The sequence below is a fragment of the Acinonyx jubatus genome, chromosome C2 (assembly GCF_027475565.1).
Source record: "Acinonyx jubatus isolate Ajub_Pintada_27869175 chromosome C2, VMU_Ajub_asm_v1.0, whole genome shotgun sequence".
In the NCBI taxonomy this organism is placed as follows: domain Eukaryota; kingdom Metazoa; phylum Chordata; class Mammalia; order Carnivora; family Felidae; genus Acinonyx; species Acinonyx jubatus.
This window is the reverse complement of record NC_069384.1, coordinates 38,352,581-38,372,592: the sequence shown is the minus strand read 5'-3', so window position 1 is coordinate 38,372,592 and position 20,012 is coordinate 38,352,581. Positions and strand designations below refer to the sequence as shown.

At 37.8% G+C, this 20,012-nt stretch overlaps 1 protein-coding gene across 1 annotated transcript; it reads left to right on the top strand.

The window, feature by feature from the left end:
* The first annotated feature begins 15,446 nt into the window (after positions 1-15,446).
* On the top strand, positions 15,447-17,459 carry LOC106969436 (heat shock cognate 71 kDa protein-like). The gene is given in 3 exon segments (XM_053220386.1): positions 15,447-15,598; positions 15,601-16,577; positions 16,579-17,459. Coding segments are annotated over 3 exon segments (1,917 nt in total). The 5' UTR covers positions 15,447-15,453; the 3' UTR covers positions 17,374-17,459.
* The last annotated feature ends 2,553 nt before the right edge of the window (positions 17,460-20,012 follow it).

Genomic DNA, 20,012 nt, shown 5'->3' with positions numbered 1-20,012 from the left:
GTGACTCCACACTGTTCAGGGATAAAGTTCTGCTCATCCAAGGAAGTCAAACCTTGGTAAATAAACATCAGCTCTGCAAGAGAAAGCCTCAGGGTGGCTGAAAGTAACTAAAATTTATTGATAGGGGTTTGGAAGCCTGCTTTGGTGTGGCCTTGTCAGAGTCAGAGACCATTCAGGCAGCAGAAAACTGGTTGGTTAACACCCCAGCGCATGAACCATAGTTTACCAAAAATATCTAATACCAGTCACTGTTCCTGCTTTTGATAGGCAATGATTAATATAATTGCAAGTGAGAAAGTTGGTGCTTGCTTTAGGGTATTTTTCTCTGCAGCAAAGATTTCTCAGGTATTTGGACAAAGATCACAGGTACTAAAATTGCAAAAATAAAAAGTCCTTCTTGCTTTGCATACATTTACATAGAGGTAACAACATGACATCCAAAAAGATGGAGAAACTTAAATAGATGAATTAACAAGAGTTTGACAAAACACTGTATATTTGAAGAGACTTTGCCTTACACTGTCCTCTTGGCAAGGTGTGGCTTTAATTATTTCTGGATATTAATCCTAGGACTTAATTCTTGACCTACTTATTTTAGATTCAACAATATCAGTACAAGGGTTAAGTACAACAATTTTATTAGGTTGTCAAAAATACTTAGCCAGGTTGTCCAAAAATATAGCACCTACAAGTCAGGTCCACATCGGTCCTGGTTTGCCTAGGATAATCCTGGTTTCTGACTAGTTTTTTATGGTTTTTACTATTGTCTGATTCTACTCTCTTAGAGTTCTCATTTCCAAGAGAAATACAACGGCCATTCTACCTGCAAGAATGTAAAAGGCCTCATTCTCTTATCCTTTAATTTTTAGTAGCTAATTTTGACTATAATAAAAATGACTCAGGATGGAGATTAGGAAAACTCAGATCCTAGAAGCACACGCCAACAGTGAAAAAGTTCTCTATTAGTGAAAGGTATTGAGTGCAGAATCCAACAGAGACCTGTGAATCATTCAAAGGTCAAAGTCTGATTCCTTCATCGATTCTTCTACTATGTCTAGCTCAGTGTTGGATAGGTAGAAACAGTAAACACTAGCAGATAGACTAAATTCTTAGTTTGACAGATGAGAGTGACCACTCAATATCAGAAAAATATATATTTGTGGTGATTTTAGGGAATGGCTCTCTGAAACAAACACCCATATACAAATAGGTTACTTAGACTTCATTTTGAATAAACTTTCCTTTTAGTAAATACAGTAAAGAATGAACTGGTCTCTGAGGTTCTTTGAGGCAAAGTATACTCTATGGTCATTGACAAATGACTTCAAGGAAAAAATAAAAACAAGAAACAGACTGGTGTAAGAATGTATTTATACCGAAAAAAAAAAAGTTGTTTCTATAGCCACATTCATGGTCGAACGTTCTAAGCATGAGCTTTAGGTTCTAATTAAGACTATTTTTCCTCAGTAAACTTTTAATTTCTCTAATTACAGTAGTTTTAATATTGAACAGACTTTTCCAACCTATGCCAAGCATTTATTTGTGAGTAATTTCCATACCTGAATGAAAAAATTATTATGTAGAACTGCCAAGATGTGTCATTAAGTCAGTGGATTCTAAACTAGGACACTGGATTCTGATGTGACTGAAGTAGCAACTGTGGTTCTATGGAGGCACAAGGGCTTTGGCAAGATCTGTTTCACAACCAACACCTCACCCTAAACAGGAAATAGGACAAACCTCAGCGGAAATCCAAACTAAAGATACAAAGCAGAAGGAAAAAAACAAAACAAAAACAAAAACAAAAACAAAAACAAATGAAAGAAAGAAAAAAGAAAAGAAAAAGAAAAGAAAAACCCACACCACAAGGTATTTAAAATGGGCATTTAATTACTATAAAATCAGAATTGAGGGGTGCCTGGGTGGCTCAGTAGGTTGAGTGGCCAACTCCTGCTTTTGGCTCAGGTCCTGATTTCATGGTTTGGGTTGCTCAACCCCATGTCAGGCTCTGTGCTAGAAGCATGGAGCGTGCTTGGGATTTCCTCTCTCCCTCTCTCTCTGCCCCTCCCCAACTGGCTCACTCACTCGCTCTCTGTCTCTCTCTCTCAAAATACATAATTTTTTTAAAAATATAAAATCAGAGTCAATATAGAAGTCAGAGCATTGGAAGGGTGCCTGGGCAGTTCAGTCGGTTAAGCATCCGACTTCGGCTCAGGTCTGGTCTCTTGGTTCAAGGGTTCAAACCCCACGTGGGGCTCTGTGCTGACAGCTCAGAGCCTGGAGGCTGCTTCAGATTCTGAGTCTCCCTCTCTCTCTCTGCCCCTTCCCTGCTTGTATGCTCTCTCTCAAAAATAAAGAAACATTAATTTTTTTTTAAGTCAGTATTTGACAAGGATTAGTCATTAAAAGAGCTTATCAAAGAGTAAGGAATAGTCACTCACCCTGAATGGTAGTCAGGTTCTTCCTTGACCCTGCTTCTCCTCAAGTAGTTTTCATCTTAGTGATTATCACCACCATCCACCTGGTAATCTATGCCACACCCCACACTCATTTTCTCTCACCAGCCTCCTTATTCATACCCCCACAGCCTTGCCCAAGATCAGTGAAAGTGCCACACTCCTGCAAGTTTCCTGTTTATATATGCTAATCCTAGAATGGGTGTTGATCACATTTTGTTGGGCAACCTATTAGGTAAGTTTGAGAGTTACAAGTTAATAATATGCTCCTTCTTTGGGCTGGAATCTTTTTTTCTCCCCCTCAAGAAGAGGGAACATACAGGACTCCAAAAGGTAGAAGCTGTCAAATGCAATGCTTTGGCAATATCATATATTATATATAGGCTTCTCTAAACATGGGCATATTCAATTATTTGAAGTAGCCTACTGAAGACAGCTGCAAGATGGTCTTGCTCTCACTTTACAGCCCAGACTCAGTACGGGTTGAACTTCCAAGAAAGCTTGTTCTGAGCACTGAGATTACTCTCCTTAGACAAACATTGTGGGCAATGGTAAATCCAAGTAAAACTTCAATTTACTATATACAAAGGTAGTTTGTTTTTAATTTTTTAAGCAGCCAAGCATATCAAAAAATAAGTAAGATTCCTGAAGAGGTTGCTTATTTCAGGTATACTGATTTTTTGGTTTTTTACAATATTCTAGGCACTATACTAAGTTTACTAGATGTAGCAAAAATCAAGACAAAAATCCCTCTTTAGCAAAACTATATTCTTTTCTGTAGTTTAAACATTCAATTCACAGTATAAAAAAAGGTCAAAGTTACCATGGCCCACCTAAGAATAACTAGTTTTGTTTTGTTTCTATGAGAAATATAAGTTTTTATGTGACATAATGCCAGAGATGTCTCCATTTGGAGACTGACAACACTGAAACTTTCCACTCATTGCTAATGACTATCCCCCTGTTCCTATGGGGGTGGGGGGGCCAAAAACATTTATTACCTTTAGTATCCAATATCCATTTCCTATTTTTCTTGTAATCATTCCAATGCTGTGCTGGAGAACCATCTTTTCCCTACTTGATTGATGATACGGTCATTCAAGATTGAAGAAAGACTGGTAAGCTAATCATAGATTCATCCCCCAATGGTGATCTAAGGAAACTATTATTTCTTGCTACCTGAAACGCAGGTTCTGCCCTGGTTCCTTCCTGGCTTTCTCAACATCCAGTTATCTCTGTGAGTTCCATAAATCAGCCCATGAAATTTTCTTTTGCTTAAGTTAGCTTCAGTTTCTCTTTTTTGCAGTCCAAAATGCCTAACAGATACACCATGGTTTCTCCCAGGGGCACTGACTGCATTCCGTGGGCTCAGCATGCCTTATGATACCCAGCAACAAGCACGGAGACAAGTATATTTTACTTAAAATGAAAATGAAGTAGCACAAAAAGATGGTGTTAGACCCATCCTTCTATTTATTCTTCTAAATTTTTCCTTGTGATTAATGTAGCTAGTAGCTAAAACTGTTGCTTGGACACACAAAATGCTACTGACTTTTATACCAGATTATTATTACAGCAATTACACAGCAGACAGGCAGAAGCCTTGAAGATATGTGGCCCTCGGGATAGCAAACAAGAAGTCTGAAATAAATGAAACTCAAATACCAGAATCACGTTGATGGTCAGCACTGCTCCTCTTGGCAAGAAAGCAGTTTCTTCTCTTCCAAGAAACAATTTGCATGACACTTGCTGTAGACATTACTTTCCTCCTGGCCACACATTAATTGACTACCCAGGTGCTCAGAGTAACATCAAGTGCTTATTTAAAACACACACACACACACACACACAGAAACAAAAACACACTGCACACGCGTGCACACACACACACACACACACACACACACACAGAACCTTTAAAGAAAGCACAAAGTAATCACAAACACGATTGCCTTGATAATAATTAATGCCTGGGGGCTAGCTTGTAGCCTAAATCAATAATGGCTATTTTCCCCATCTCAAATCTATAAAATTCCAGACATGATTCTTTCTCTGCATCCCTTGCCATAAGAGCTAAAAGCAAGTTGGTATCAAATTCTTGATTCCATATCTGTTGCAGACACAATGCAAGAGATAAAACCTAATGAGTTTCTACAAACACAAACAATTTGTTAGCATTGACTGGTCACTTCAGTGAAAGAACCAGTCAATTTAATCAAATTGGCCAAACTGGCCTTAAGCTGAAGTGACAAATGGATGCAGTCAAAATAATCAAAGTAAGTAAATAGACTGGGTGTGTTCACTTCAATATCCTTATTATGGTTCCAAATCTTTACATGTTTGCTAATAAGCACTAGTCTCTGCTGAGCGAAAAAACATTACTACTAGGGAACACAAAGCAAGCTGCCTGCTCACCCCAGTGGTCATAAGCAATCATCTGAATGAGCAAAACATATAGGCAAATGGAATAAACATTTCCCCCTACCTCTTGACTGAGGGCATGCCCAGGAGTGCTACACCAGGTTTTCTAATCATTGGCATGTGAAGAATCCAGAAGAGACATTGCCCCTAGCCACAGTATAATTGGTTATATACATACAGTATAAACATACGTTTACTGGACAGTGGACACAGGAATACTGAATTAGAAAACATACCCAAGTGACTCTACCAGGAATCTAAGAAGAATAGACAGCAGAGAGGGCTTTCTAAAGCCCCAAACAATCATGGTAATTCACTTCCAACTGTTGCCCTGCTGGCACTATTCCTAAGCAGACAGGCGAGAGCTGCTGCATCTCTCCGATAACAAGGTAATTAATGTTAAAAAGGAAGACCATATTGAGGAGGGTCAGTTGTAGCTTCAGAATTATAAAAAGGTAGAATTAAAGAGCCTATTTCCATTTGGCTCGAACTCTTTTTCTAAGGCTTATTTTAAAGAGATTTGAAAAGGCAGGGGTAGAGACGTGAATAAACAAAAGCTATTACAGGAAAATGAAATTCCTCTCCTCTTAGCCTCTTTCCATTACAGAACTTTTCTGAAACCCCAATGGCATTTCATAACCCAACCTTCCAAAATTAGTTTCATCTACTTAAAAAAAACACATCATAGAATTTGTTCATAAACACCTTTGGAGGTGATACTATCCTTTCAATGAACTAAGGACCTGACTCACCTTCCCACCCTGATTCTCCTCTTTGCAGGTAAATACACAATCACTGTTTGTTAATTGCTCAAATTTTACTGACACAGAGTAAGGTCATTGTAGCATGACATCTGGAGGAAGGAGGGCTATATGGGAGGAGTATAGAAGACCTACACGTCCCAAATGAAAAGGAAAGACTAAGGGTTGTAATATTTTTAAATATGTGATATTGATTTCATAACAAATGACAACAGTAAATCTTGCCTTTAAATATGAAACAAAAGGAAATGTCTAGCCTTATGCAAAGGCTAAAAGAAATAAATGAAACCATAAGAAATATTAGCTAGGTTTACTCAGAGAAGCTGTAATCCTAAAAATGTAATAGTTAATATGTACTCAACACTCTCTCTGCTAGACACTAAGCTTAGTGTTTTAATATGCATTAGCACATTTTACCTTCATAACAACCTTAAGAGATAATTATGATTGTTATCCTCATTGTTTTTAAATAAGGAAACTGAGGCACAAAGAAGGTGAGACACTTGACAATGGTAACACAGCTAATAAGTGGAAGAGCTAGGATTTGAACCCAGAAAATCTAGTTCCATGATCCAAACTCTTAATCTATATATTCAGTAGCCCTTAAAGTAAAACATCTGGGTATCTGTACAAGTGAAATATTATATACAGCTTAGTTTTGAATATAACATTTTATCAGTAAGGTAACTACCAAAAGAAATCTAATTTATTTTTTTAATGTTTATTTATTTTTGAGACAGAGATACAGCACAAGCAGGGGAGGGGCAGGGAGAGAGGGAGACACAGAGTCTGAAACAGGATCTGAGCTGTCAGGACAGAGCCCGAAGCAGGGTCCAAATCCACAAACTGTGAGATCATGACCTGAGCCAAAGTCGAAAGATTAATCAACTGAGCCACCCAGGTGCCCCAAGAATGCTAATTTTATATAGGAGAAAAAACACAGTAAAGATTGTATATCTTCTTCATAGCATTCTAAAAAAATGTTACCACACATTTAAAAAAATATCTTTGACACCTTATTTACATATGTGTATGTACCATATTCATATGCTTAATTAGTGGTGAAATATATATGCAGAAACAACACCCATTATAGAATTTTTTAAGTAGTTTTAATTTCTTCTTTATATTTACCTATAATGCCTGTGTGTGTGCCTGTGTGTGTGTGTTTATGTGTGTGTGTGTGTGTGTGTGTGTGTGTTAATGAGTATGCATGTATCACTTTTTGAATCATGAATTTAATTGATGAGTTTGGATTTGGTAAGATGATCTTGAATGAAATTATTTTATATGTCTTAACAAGCTTGTAGAGACTGTGTGTATAACACCAACTATAATCTTGTGTCCACAGTCATGAGAGGACAACTGAATGGTCTCATTAAAATTCTGGTAGAAGGAGAACAAGTCAGAACTTAGGAAATTTGGATTCCAACTCAAATGCACGATTGTGTAAAATCTTGAACATAGGCTATTTCCTAAAATATTTATTTTTTTAAATTTTTTAAAACATTTTTATTATTCATTTCTTTTGAGACCGGAGGTGGGGGCAACATGAGTAGGGGGGAGAAGCAGAGAAGAGGGAGAGAGAGAATCCCAAGCAGGCTCTGTGCCTTTAGCACAGAGCCCGATGTGGGGCTGGAACCCATGAGATCATGACCTAAGCTGAAATCAAGAGTCAGACGGTCAACCAACTGAGTCACCCAGGATCCCCCCTCTAAAATATTTCTTAATACATGTTAAATGACTATGGTAGGAGCAAATATAGCCCCTGGCCATCCTTCCAAACTCAGCCTGCACAAGCACACTCTGCATGTACAAGCACACACCGCCCACCACCGATTCCATGACAGTAAAGCAACAAAAGAAAATAGAAGTAGTCACAAAAGTCTCTGAATATTTTAGATTTTTCAAAGGCTAACTTTATGATTTTGATCAATATTATTTTGAAAGAAAAGCTTTAAACAGCCCACAACTCCTAAAACTGAGGTGTGCCATAAACACAGGAAAACGACAGTCATGATTCTCAAGCTGAAGAAAGTCCACACGGAGAATTTTCACCCAGGAGACAGTCTGCCTCATTAACCTTTAGGTGATGGCAACTGAGGGAGACAGCAGAAAAAAGGGGCCGGAATAGCTCAAGGAAAGATGACAACAAGTCAGAAGTAAGATGGGTTGTGACAGGGACGATCTCCAAAGGAAAGAAAAAACATGGAAATCCGCGACACAAATGGAAAGTGACAGGAAGAAACTGTTTGGGACTGTAAATTAGCTCAGTGGGAAAAGAAGTGGAACATGCATTGGAGTGAAACCACTGAATTATGGGATTATGCCCCTAGAACTCTTAGCATAGCAATATTGTCTCCTAGCCAACAGAGCAGGACTAGATTTATTATATATACATCCTCCTGCCTTCCTCATTCTCTTCTCAGAGAAGCAGTGAAGTCAATTGCAGCTAGAAAATTAACCAGCTCTTTCCTTTTTTGCCTCTCCTTTGCTTCTCAAATTAGTGAGAAAATGTAAATGTGAATTTTCCCTCTGTGGCTGTCTCATCACAGATGGTGACACATTAGAAAATCCTGGTGAGAAAATTTAATTCCAGTTTTCTTCTCTCCATCCAGGCTGATGTCCCTTTGAATGTTACAAATGGACCCTCTCCTACTCAGTCTAATACACTTACTTTTAACTCTTTTCTATAAAAGGTATTTTAAAATGAAGAAACCGGAGATGTAAATGTTTCAACTCATTCCCTGTGTTTGAACCTCAGGTGTTTCACCTTTGAATTTCTCCTGTAGGCATTGTTAATAGATTGTATTTAGAAGGCCCCCTGACTCTGAAATCTAGGTCATAAACTGATTGCTCCTTGCTCAGCATCCACTTTTTTGTTTGTTTCTAGGGACAGCCCCACTCCACTTTGAACTAAAGATATTTAACACATCTGTAAATACTATGAAATATTGCAGACTAATACAATTGAGTTCAATGGGAGCACATCAGCTCACACTTCTTGAATGTTGGACAGCAAGAGTTGTGACCACTCTACACTCTACCCCATGCAGTCTAGCCTTTAAATGAGTACCCAAATAAACATTTAACATGCTGTGTGTTCAATGCCTCTCTGAATGCATTACTTGCTTGATAACAGATGCTTAAAGATGAAGAATAATAGTAGTCAGGAAGTAGGTTTGCTTGGATGAAGCCTGTAAAACAAGATTTTTTTTAATAGAATACACACACACGCGAGCGTGCACGCGGACACACGAAGTAATTATAAATCAGGGATTAAAAAACAAACAAAACTCAGGGATCCTTTAAAACCTTCAAGTACTGCTGTGCCTGAAATAAAATGGCTGCCCTGTAACAAAGCACAGGGGGACAAGGCAATGAGAGGGCATAATAAGACACTCTTGAATATGAATTTCAAGCCCTTGAACTAGATGAAATTCTCTCTCCCTGGAGAAAATGAGTGATTTTCAGCGTTTGGACATTAATTAGGAAAGTTTGAGAGAAAAAATAGTATGAGTGCGGACTAGATACACATCACCTCATCATCCACTAAGTATCAGATGGGCAACAGCAGGAGTTGCCAAAGTTCAAGATTATACATAAGATTGAGCTACTTTCTCCAAGTCACTCCAATCTCCTTCAAGAGAGAAGGAAGTATTACATTCTCAGATTCAATGTCCACACTCTTCAGGTGAGGGGAAGCTTTGAGACAGGGATGAGAAACTATTGACCTCCCTTGGGTTTCACATCAAGGTGTCGCACGAGGGGATCAATTCTGCAATTTTCTTCTCTGAGAGATGTAAGAGAAAACATCAGACAGCCTGTGTGAGTTTTCACAAATTTGGGGGAGATTTTCCCAGATGACTGAGAAGCGCTACCTGAAAGAGGAGGGGCTTCACATCATCACAGCAGGCAGAAGCAGGAAGCCAAATGAAGAGATGGAACAAGGCAGGAGTGTATTTCAGTACTGAGGAAAGCCTAGGTGGAGGTGATGTAGAGAGCACCAGGTGACATTCACACTCATTACTAGAATTATCCTTAGGAGGATCGGACAATCCCAGAGCTTGGAAGTGACCACAGCAGGGACACTGCTGGATGCAACTGTTCACTGGGAAATATAAAGCCTCCAGGAAGACAGAAAAATCAAAGAGGATACTGTTTTCAAAAAGGAGGAGATACATTTCTATTCTTTTTTCATTTCAGATCTATGAACTTCTATGAACTGTGGCCTTGTAGAATCAAATACCTCAGAGACAAAATATTAGGGCTAACTGTTGAATATTTTTATATAAATGCTGGCACACCTGGCTTGGCTCCAATGTGGAAAATTGATACAGTTTGTAATGAAAATAAGACCTTTACCCTGCAGAAAATAATTACTGAGATATATAAAAATATTTAAAATTGTCTTGTTAGCTTATTATTTTTAATACTGTACTGTCCATTTCAGTAGGGAGATAAATATTTATAAAGCCTATAATTATTTAAAATAGAGGGGCACCTGGGTGGCTCAGTCTGTTAAGTAACCAGCCTAGATCATTATCTCACAGTTCAGGAGTTTTTGAGCCCCGCATCAGGCTCTCTGCTGTCAGCATAGAGCCCGCTTTAGATCCTCTTTTGTCCTCTCTCTCTGCCTCTCCCCCCAACTTCTCAAAAATAATTCAAAAAAATTAAAAATTGATCTCTATAGTGTCAGAATATTGACTTTAAAAAAACACACAAAAAAAGAAATGATCTGTATTCTTATAAATGTTTTAAAGCAAATCATATAGACATTTCAAAAGTTAAGCATGAGATAAAAAATACAGAATATTGAAAATTTAAAATTTAATAATCAAAATTCTGAAAGGACACAATATGGTTCAATTTCAGCAAATAATACTGTTTAAAATATTATTTAGGTAATTTTCTTTTATTTATCTTTGACAGCGAAAGAGAGCAAGAGAGAACACACATGCGCCCAAGCAAGTGGGGAAGAAGCAGGAAGAGAGGGAAACACAGAACACCAAGCAGGCTCTGTGTAGCACAGAGTCCCATGCGGGGCTTGACCTCATGACCCATGAGATCATGGCCTGAGCTGGAGTCAGATGCTTAACCAACTGAGCCACCCCAGTGCCCCTGTTTAGGTCATTTCTAAAAGGAATTTATTATTAAGCCTCATAAGAATAAATCATCAACAAAAGTAACAAATAAGGTTTTATTTCATAAAAATTCATAATAGATAATTATAAATATATAGGTCTTTTAGAGTTGGTGAAACCTAAAACTAATGATCAATTAAGTCCAGAAAGAAAATATAATCCTGCAATCCCTTATCTGAAACCTCGGAACTAATGGATTTTGCACATATCGTATATTATGTAAACTTTCCATCCACACTCTATAATTTAACACATTATTTCTCAATATTCATTGCAAGTGGGTTAAAGAAAGCCATCAATGGTAATATTAGTGTAGTCAAGTTTAGCCACCAAATGTCATTCAGTGCCAAACCAAGGGGGAAAAGAGTGTTTCTTGTTTTCATAGTTTACTACATTGTAGAATTGAAGAAATAGGGTTATGTACCTGTATTTAATATGCACACACAAATCTACAAATTCATGGATAAGAAACATTTGCTATGCTTTAGTGACAATTCCACTAGCTGTGATAATTCAATGGGAATGTAAAAGACTAGCATCTATGTTGTAGTGATCTGTAGAGGACTCTATAGCCATCAATGCTATGAGGAAATTAATACAGATACTGACTGAATTCAAAATGCTAACAGAGAGTGATTTATGAATAGTGTTGAAATATAGAATTTCAAGTGATGTAAACAGTTGTTAAATGGTGTTAAAAATTTAATCACTTCTTCACTACTTTACTGAGTGATACTTTGAGTACCTCCACTGTAGACCTTTTTACCCTTGAAATGCTGTATTGTGTAGGCAGGAATCACAGTGGACAATGCATACTTTCAAAGGACTCCTTGATTTCAGGGGGAGTCTTGAGATGGTACACCCAGCTAACATAAGGAAGCAAGGCCTGAACAGTGATCAAAATCATATGACCATTAGACATCTTTTATGGTCGCTTATTGATTTTGTACCTCTAGGACTGAAGCAGATAGGCAATTGACTCAAAACCCTACTTGAAATGTGTAACAAAAACAAAACAATCATAGGTCTGATAAAAAAAAAAGTTAACATGAATCAACACAACAAATAGTCATGGTCTTTCATTCAATGCCCAGACCTAACCCAGTCTATATATGAGGAGGCTCTTTTTAAAAAGGACTGTGTCACCTTAAGAAAAGACTGACAGTTCTACAAGTATATAATTCCAGATACTTGCCCTAAGGGACCTGAAATCATTTACCATGTAACTGAACTAGAGCATAGAAATAAGGTTACTGGATACTTGGTTGAAATGATGATAATCTCTGGGCACCCAGAAAACACTATGGTTTGGATGTCAGGTAATAAATGGAGTTTTTGTCTAGGTCTGTCTCTGCTTCCCACTTCCAGAAAGCAAAGCTGAAACAGACATGCTTAGCAACTGATAGAATTCAACAATTAGCTATGTTTACTCAAATAATCATCATTTTCTCATTTTTGTGACATCAAATAGAATAGTTTTAAGTTACTATTTAAGAAGTTAATCTGTATTTTTAAGAAGTTCATCTTCATATATGAAGAGCTATCCATCCTGGTTTTATCATATAGTTGATATATACACAAGCAACATTTGTCACCCCTTTGGCATTTGGATTATTTCAGGTTGATTATGTTTTTTATTTATTTTACTTTATTTTATTTAATTTCTATTTACGTTTATTTATTTTTGAGACACACGGAGAGACAGAGCACTAGTTGGGGAGGGATAGAGAGGGATACACAGAATCCGAAGCAGGCTCCAGACTCTAAGTCATCAGCACAGAGCCCAACACAGGACTCGAACACTCGAACCATGAGATCATGACCTGAGCTGAAGTCAGACGCTTAACTGACTGAGCCACCCAGGTGCCCCTATTTTTTTTTTAATTTTAATATTTATTTTTGAGAGAGAGAGAGAGAGAGAGACTGAGCATAAGCAGGGGAGGAGCAGAGAGACAGGGAGACACAGAGTCTGAAGCAGGCTCCAGGTTCTGAGCTGTCAGCACAGAGCCCGACAAGGGGCCTGAACCCATGAACCGCCGGATCATGACCTGAGCTGAAGTCAGCTGCTCAACTGACTGAGCCACCCAGACAGCCCTAGGCTGATTATTTTTAAGAAATCAACAGGTTCAAGAAATTTTGTTTTTGTTTTTTGTTTCTTTTTTCTTTGCCTCCCCACTAATTACCTAAAATAATTTAGGTAGAGAACCTGTTTCAAGATGGGAGCTATCACCAAAGAGAACTATAGTATAATATCAATTATGTGCTGCAGACAGAAAGGAACCAAGCAAGGTGTTTGTTAAAATGTTCTTTGCATGACCCATTGTTTTTGGATGACCAAGCAAAGATTTGTTTATCCAACATTTACTTTTTCCCTGGGAAAACTTTCTCCCTAGGAACTTCCTTTCCTCCCTTTGAAGCCCTAGACTCCTACCCTCCTTACCTTAGTCCAAAATGACAAATAACTCATTTTGTCTGTTTTCAAAATTCCTGTTTATTTGGATTTCCCTTACATGTGTAATTAAATTTGATCTTTCTTCTGTTAATCTACCTCAAGTCAATTTAATTCTTAGATCAGCCAGAAGAATCTTGAAAGACAAAGAACAATCTTTCCTCTCCAACAATCAAAAGACTGTCAAATTTGATTTATGAAGTAGTCCAAATTTTTTTAACAGAAAAAAAAAGGTAGAGACAACTCATTAATGCTAACACATATAATTTTGTTCCAAGAAGAGCATCCTAACCAAGGTGCTGCAGAAAGAGTTATAGTATTACTTTGGTAACTGTAAGCTTTTTATTGTGATTAAAAATTCTTTTCACCAGGGGTGCTTGGGTGGCTCAGTTGGTTGAGCATCCAACTTCAGCTCAGGTCATGATCTCACAGTCTGTGAGTTTGAGCCCTACATCAGGCTCTGTGCTGATGGCTCAGAACCTGGAGCCTGCTTCTGATTCTGTGTCCCTCTCTCTCTGTCCCTCTCTACCTCACGCTCTGTCTCTCTCTCAAAAATAAATAAATATTAAAAAAATTTTTTTTTAAATTCTCTTCACCAATTTGGAAGTTCTCTCACCTTACAGCAGAGAATGGAATATGCATATAGATATATACTTAAGTTTATTTTAAATAAATAAGCTTGCAAATATTGTATATTTTATATATCATATGTTGAGGTCATCTAATACAGCTCAAATAATAAAAGCATAATTAATCTTGACAAAATCAGTATGAACTAGTTCCTCTTATTCTCCCCTTTTTAGAGATGAGGAGGTTGAGGCACAATCTGAGTTAATGATTTCCCCGATATCACACAGCCTGTAATTGGGGCCAGTATTCCAACTTCAGTTTGGTCCCAGTGTCCATGCTCCTCATCGTTATGCTATTTATGAGCAAGAATTAAGGCTAAGACAAATATGTTGACAGGAGTTCTTTGCTGCTATACTGAATTTTCATAATCAGCACAGTAAGGAGGAGGTGCTTTCATACCCAGCTAGTAAAAACAGAATAAGGAAAAAGAATTTCTCACACAAGTAAGAAGAGCCAAAATACTATGCAAGCCCCGCTCTTGGCTCTCCAGGCTACAAAGACTTACTTAACACCACTAAGATTATAATATGAAAAGCCACATGCAAAGGAAGGAAATAGTAACAAGAGGTGGTAATCTGTGTTTTAGCTAACTCCACCTTTGGGAAAGGTCTAGAGAGAGACTTTAGCAGTGGAAAACAGATAAATGTTCAGACTTGGATTATAAATAGAAGGCACTGTAATAAGACTGCCTGCTCATGAACTTTGGTACCCTACACATTTTACTCATTGACATTTATATCTTGCATAAATAAGGGGTTCCTGTGAATCCAATTTCCCCACCTATTTTATTGTTGGTGTTGGTGTCATTACTTGCAAGAAGCTCTAGGGTAGACTAAAAATTGTGGATTTGTTCTTTGTGACACTTGGCTGAGAAACACAGCAACTGTAGAACCTATTATTTTTTTCTACTTGACCTTTACTGAAGTCAAGGAGAGTTGAGCCCACTCTGAGGGTTTAATGGGAAGAGAAAAGCAGATTTTGTTGTTGAAAAAATAATCCTGAATATCACCCTATGGATGGCTTGTTTAAACTAGTTTTGTCACTTGAAACTACTTTAATGCCAATATAGTGGTACATGAAACTAAGAATTTTGAAATGTCTAGATACAGGTTTCTACCTATGTCATCAGGATTCTCTCTTAATATGTCCTTTCCTGAATGTTGGTTGATTCTTAAGATTCCTTACACAGTGCTAAAAAAAAAAAAAAAAAAAAAAAAAAAAAAAAAAAAAAAAAAAAAAAAAATCAACATCGGGAGTTCCATATAATTTTTAATGTTTATTTTTGAGAGAGACAGACAGACAGACAGAGCATGAGCAGGGGAGGGGCAGAGAGAGGGGGAAACACTGAATCCAAAAGGGGCTCCAGGATCTCCACTGTTAGCCCAGAGCCATGACTCAAACTCTTGAGCCATGAGATCATGACCTGAGCTGAAGTCAGACACTTAATTGACTGTGCCACCCAGGTGCCCCTAGCTTAAAATAAAAATTTACTTATAAAAATAAAACTAAAAAGGGTCTCATTGAATGCGGCATTAGCTCTCCAGGTAGCTGTTCCCTTCTCAAGCCGGGCCACTCCCATTACTGAAGTAACTATGTCTAAGAGACCTGCAGTTGACATTGATCTTGGCACCACCTACTCCTGTGTGGGTGTCTTCCAGCACGGGAAAGTGGAAATAATTGCCAACGATCAGGGAAACCGAACCACCCCAAGTTATGTCACCTTTACTGACACTGAACTATTGATGCTGCAAAGAATCAAGTTGCAATGAATCCCAACACAGTTTTTGATGCCAAACATCTGATTGGAGGTAGATTTGACAATGCTGTCATCCAATCTGATATGAAGCATTGGCCCTTCATGGTGGTGAACGATGCTGGCAGGCCCAAGGTCCAAGTAGAATACGAGGAAGAGACCAAAAGTTTCTATCCAGAGGAGGTGTCCTCTATGGTTTTGACAAAGATGAAGGAAATCACAGAGGCTTACCTTGGGAAGACTGTTACCAATGCTGTAGTCACAGTACCTGCCTATTTTAACAACTCTCAGCATTAGGCTACCGAACATGCTGGAAATATTGCTGGTCTTAATGTACTACGAATCATCAGTGAGCCAACTGCTGCTGCTATTGCTTATGGCTTAGACAAAAAGGTTGGAGCTGAAAGGAATGTGCTGATCTTTGACTTGGGAGGTGGCACTTTTGATGTGTCAATCCTCACTATTGAAGATGGGATCTTTGAGGTCAAATCTGCTGGAGACGCCCACTTAGGTGGAGAAGACTTTGACAACCGAATGGTAAACCATTTTATTGCAGAGTTCAAATGAAAACATAAGCAGGACATCAGTGAGAATAAGCGGGCAGCACGTTGCCTCCATACTGCTTGCGAGTGCACCAAGCGCACACTTTCTTCCAGCACCCAGGCCAGTATTGAGGTTGATTCTCTATATGAAGGAATGGACTTTTATACCTCTATTACTCGTGCCTGGTTTGAAGAATTAAATGCTGACCTGTTCCGTGGCATCCTGGACCCTGTAGAGAAAGCCCTTCGGGATGCCAAGTTTGACAAGTCTCAGATCCACGATATTGTCTTGATGGGTGGTTCTGCAAGTATCCCCAAGATTCAGAAACTTCTACAAGACTTTTTCAATGGGAAGGAACTGAATAAGAGCATCAACCCTGATGAGGCTGTCGCTTATGGTGCAGCTGTCCAGGCAGCTGTCCATCCTTTCTGGAGACAAATCTGAAAGTACTCAAGATTTGCTGCTGTTGGATGTCACTCGTCTTTCTCTTCGCATTGAAGCTGCTGGTGGAGTCATGACTGTTCTCATCAAGCACAATACTACCATTCCTACCAAACATACCCAAACCTTCACTACCTACTCTGACAACCAGCCTGGTGTGCTCATTCAGGTTTATGAAGGTGAGCGTGCCATGACCAAGGATAACAACCTACTTGGCAAGTTTGAACTCACAGGCATACCTCCTGCCCCCTGGGGTGTTCCTCAGATTGGGGTCACCTTTGATATTGATGCTAATGGCATTCTCAATGTCTCTGCTGTGGTTAAGAGTACAGGAAAAGAGAACGAGATCACCATCGCAAATGACAAAGGTCGCATGAGCCAGGAAGACATTGAGCACATGGTCCAGGAAGCTGAGAAGCACAAAGCTGAAGATGAGAAGCAGCGAGAGAAGGTGTCCTTCAAGCATGCAGTTGAATCTTATGCATTCAACATGAAAGCAGCTGTTGAAGATAAAAAGCTTCAGGGTAAAATCAACGATGAGGACAAACAGAAGATTCTGGACAAGTGTAATGAAATCATCAACTGGCTGGATAAGAACCAGACTGCAGTAAAAGAAGAATTTGAGCGTCGGCAGAAAGAGCTGGAGAAGGTCTGCAATCCCGTCATTAAGAAGCTGTACCAGAGTGCAGGAGGCATGCCTGGAGGCTTCGCTGGTGGTGGAGCTCCCCCATCTGGAGGTGCCTCCTCTGGGCCCACCATTGAAGAGGTTGATTAAGCCAAGCTAGGAATAGGTCTAGCAATGTTCCACACAAAACATTTGAAGGACCCAAGTTTGTAGCAAATTCCATGGCAGTTTTAAGGTTGAGCTGCTATAGTTAGTAAACTGTGGACTACGTGCACAAGGAAAGGAAATATAACATTGCACTTTATAAGTTCTGTATTGTTAAGTGGAAAATGCAATGTCTTAAATAAAACTATTTAAAATTGACATCATAAAATTGTTTTAAAAAATAAATAAATTATACAAATAAAACACCTTCTCTCGGGCCTACAAATTCATAAAAAAGGAAGGGAGGGGGAGGGGAAAGATGAAAGGGGAAAGGAAAGAAAGAAAATACATACACACAACACAGAATAGTTCAGTTTATCTGTTCCATCTCTAGACCTGGACTTATTACTTGATCAGGGGAAGGTGGTAGAAAAATCTGATTTTTCAGACTTAGGTTACATGCCTATAAGTGGTACTAGAGCTTGGGGCCAGCCTCAGTCAGAAATGTTGATAAAGTATGAGAGAGGAATGTTTCCTTAAACAAACTCTGAGCTTACACAAGTATTTATAAATGTATAATTAGGTTTGCTTTCCTTTCTCTTTAATATTCTTTTGTTTCCTTCCCAATGTTTCAATGCTTGCTACTTATTTCTAAGATTAGAGCATTAAGATATATGAATCTTAGAAAATTGATTTAAATAATACCTTGAACCCCTTCAATTATACACGTTAGAGAAAACCAAAGATCGCATTTAATACAAAAAATCACTAATATTTGCCTTTTAGAGGATTTAATAAAGTATAGCATTATAAAAATTTTAAATATGTATATTTAAAAAGTTAAGTCAAAAGAAATATTTTCTGAAATTTTTTTTAATGTTTATTTATTTTTGAGAGAGAGAGACAGAGTGCAAGGGAAGAGGGGCAGAGAGAGAAAGAAATACAGAATCTGAAGAAGGCTCCAGGCTCTGAACTGTCAGCACAGAGCTGATGTGGGGCTTGAACTCTTGAACCACAAGATCATGACCTGAGCCAAAGTTGGACACTCAACCGACTCAGCCACCTAAGTGCCCCCCAATTTTTTTCTAAATGAACTTCCTGTAAAATTTTAAAGGCTATACTCTCCTAACACACAATCTTGCAAGATATGAAGGAGACTGCAGAAGCTGAATTTTGCCACTCGTGGCTCTGTGTATTTCTTTTCACTGGGGAGAATGATATTCAAACTAGAAACAGAATCATATAGTTTCTGTCACCTACATTTCAGTATTTGCCTCTGTCATACTTCCCAAGTGCCCTTCATTGAAGTCATAAGCATGGACCTCTAGGTTCAAACTCACCTCTAAAACACCTGAATATTTGCTTACTTCCAATTTTGACATCCTCTAAGATTTTAAAGAAAATAATTGAGAATGATTAGATCTAAACTAACTTGAAATGCATAGCTTGTTTAATGTAATTATAGGCTGTCTAAAAAGTTTCTCTTACTTCGTACTTCCGTTTTCTAATATTAAGGCTATTTCTGATTATAAAATGTATACATGTTTTATATATATATAGTATATATTCATCAATTGTCATGTTATTTTCTATAGAGGATCTTTGATAATATTTTGGTGACTTTTTTCTCCTTACATTTTAAAAAGTTAAACCCACATTAGTAAATTTTTTATCTTGTTTTTTTTCAACATAGGAGAACTTTTCTCTCATGTAATTAAGTCTTTCTTTCAATTATTTCATTTCACCGTAAGAATCTCTAATAATTTTTTCCCCTACTCCTAAATACACATATTCATGGGCCTATTTCTGGACTCTAATTTTCCAATGGTTTACTAGTCTATTCTTGCACCGATACCACTCAATTTGGCTTTATAATAAATCTTGATCCCTTATAGAGGAAGTCCTGCCCATTGTGCTTCTTTAGAACACCTTGGCAATTGCATTTCCCTATGAATTTTATAATCAGCTGGTCAATTTCCAGACACTACACAGCCACACAAATTTGTGGGGCTTTTCACTGGGATTTTACTGAATCCATCAGTCAATCTGAGGATAAGATCTTCAAGTTTTCTCCATTCTTTTTTTTCCTCTCTTTTCAACCCATGATCATAAAACATTCTCCATTTATTCTTTGTTGTTTTTTTTAGCTTCTCTCACTATTGTTTCATTTGTCTTAAACGTCTTTCATTAAATTTGGTTCTACTTGATTTAAAGCATTGTTGTATAGAGTATTTTAAAGTTCTTTTACGTTAATTGCTGCTGTAGTATTATTCATTACTGCAGTATTGTGCATTTGTTCATTTGCAAGTTGCATGTGTGTATGTGTGGTGTGTGTGTGCATGTGCGAGTGATTTCTCTGTATCCTTTAACACTTCACTGTGGCAGTTAAAAATGTTAATTTTATAAGTGAAAAATCAAATTTTATTATCTTAATTTTAATTCCTTTAATTATTGGTGAGGGTGAATATTTTTAAATGTTCATTAGCCATTAAAACTGAACGATTAATGATTCCACAAGCTACAGAGAAACTCTTACAGAAATATTAGCTGAATTCTGATCATATGCTTTTTGTGAACAAGCATGTAGATTGGTCTTTTTATTTAAGCATTGTTTTATTCTGTATATACCACTTCCTAAGACTATC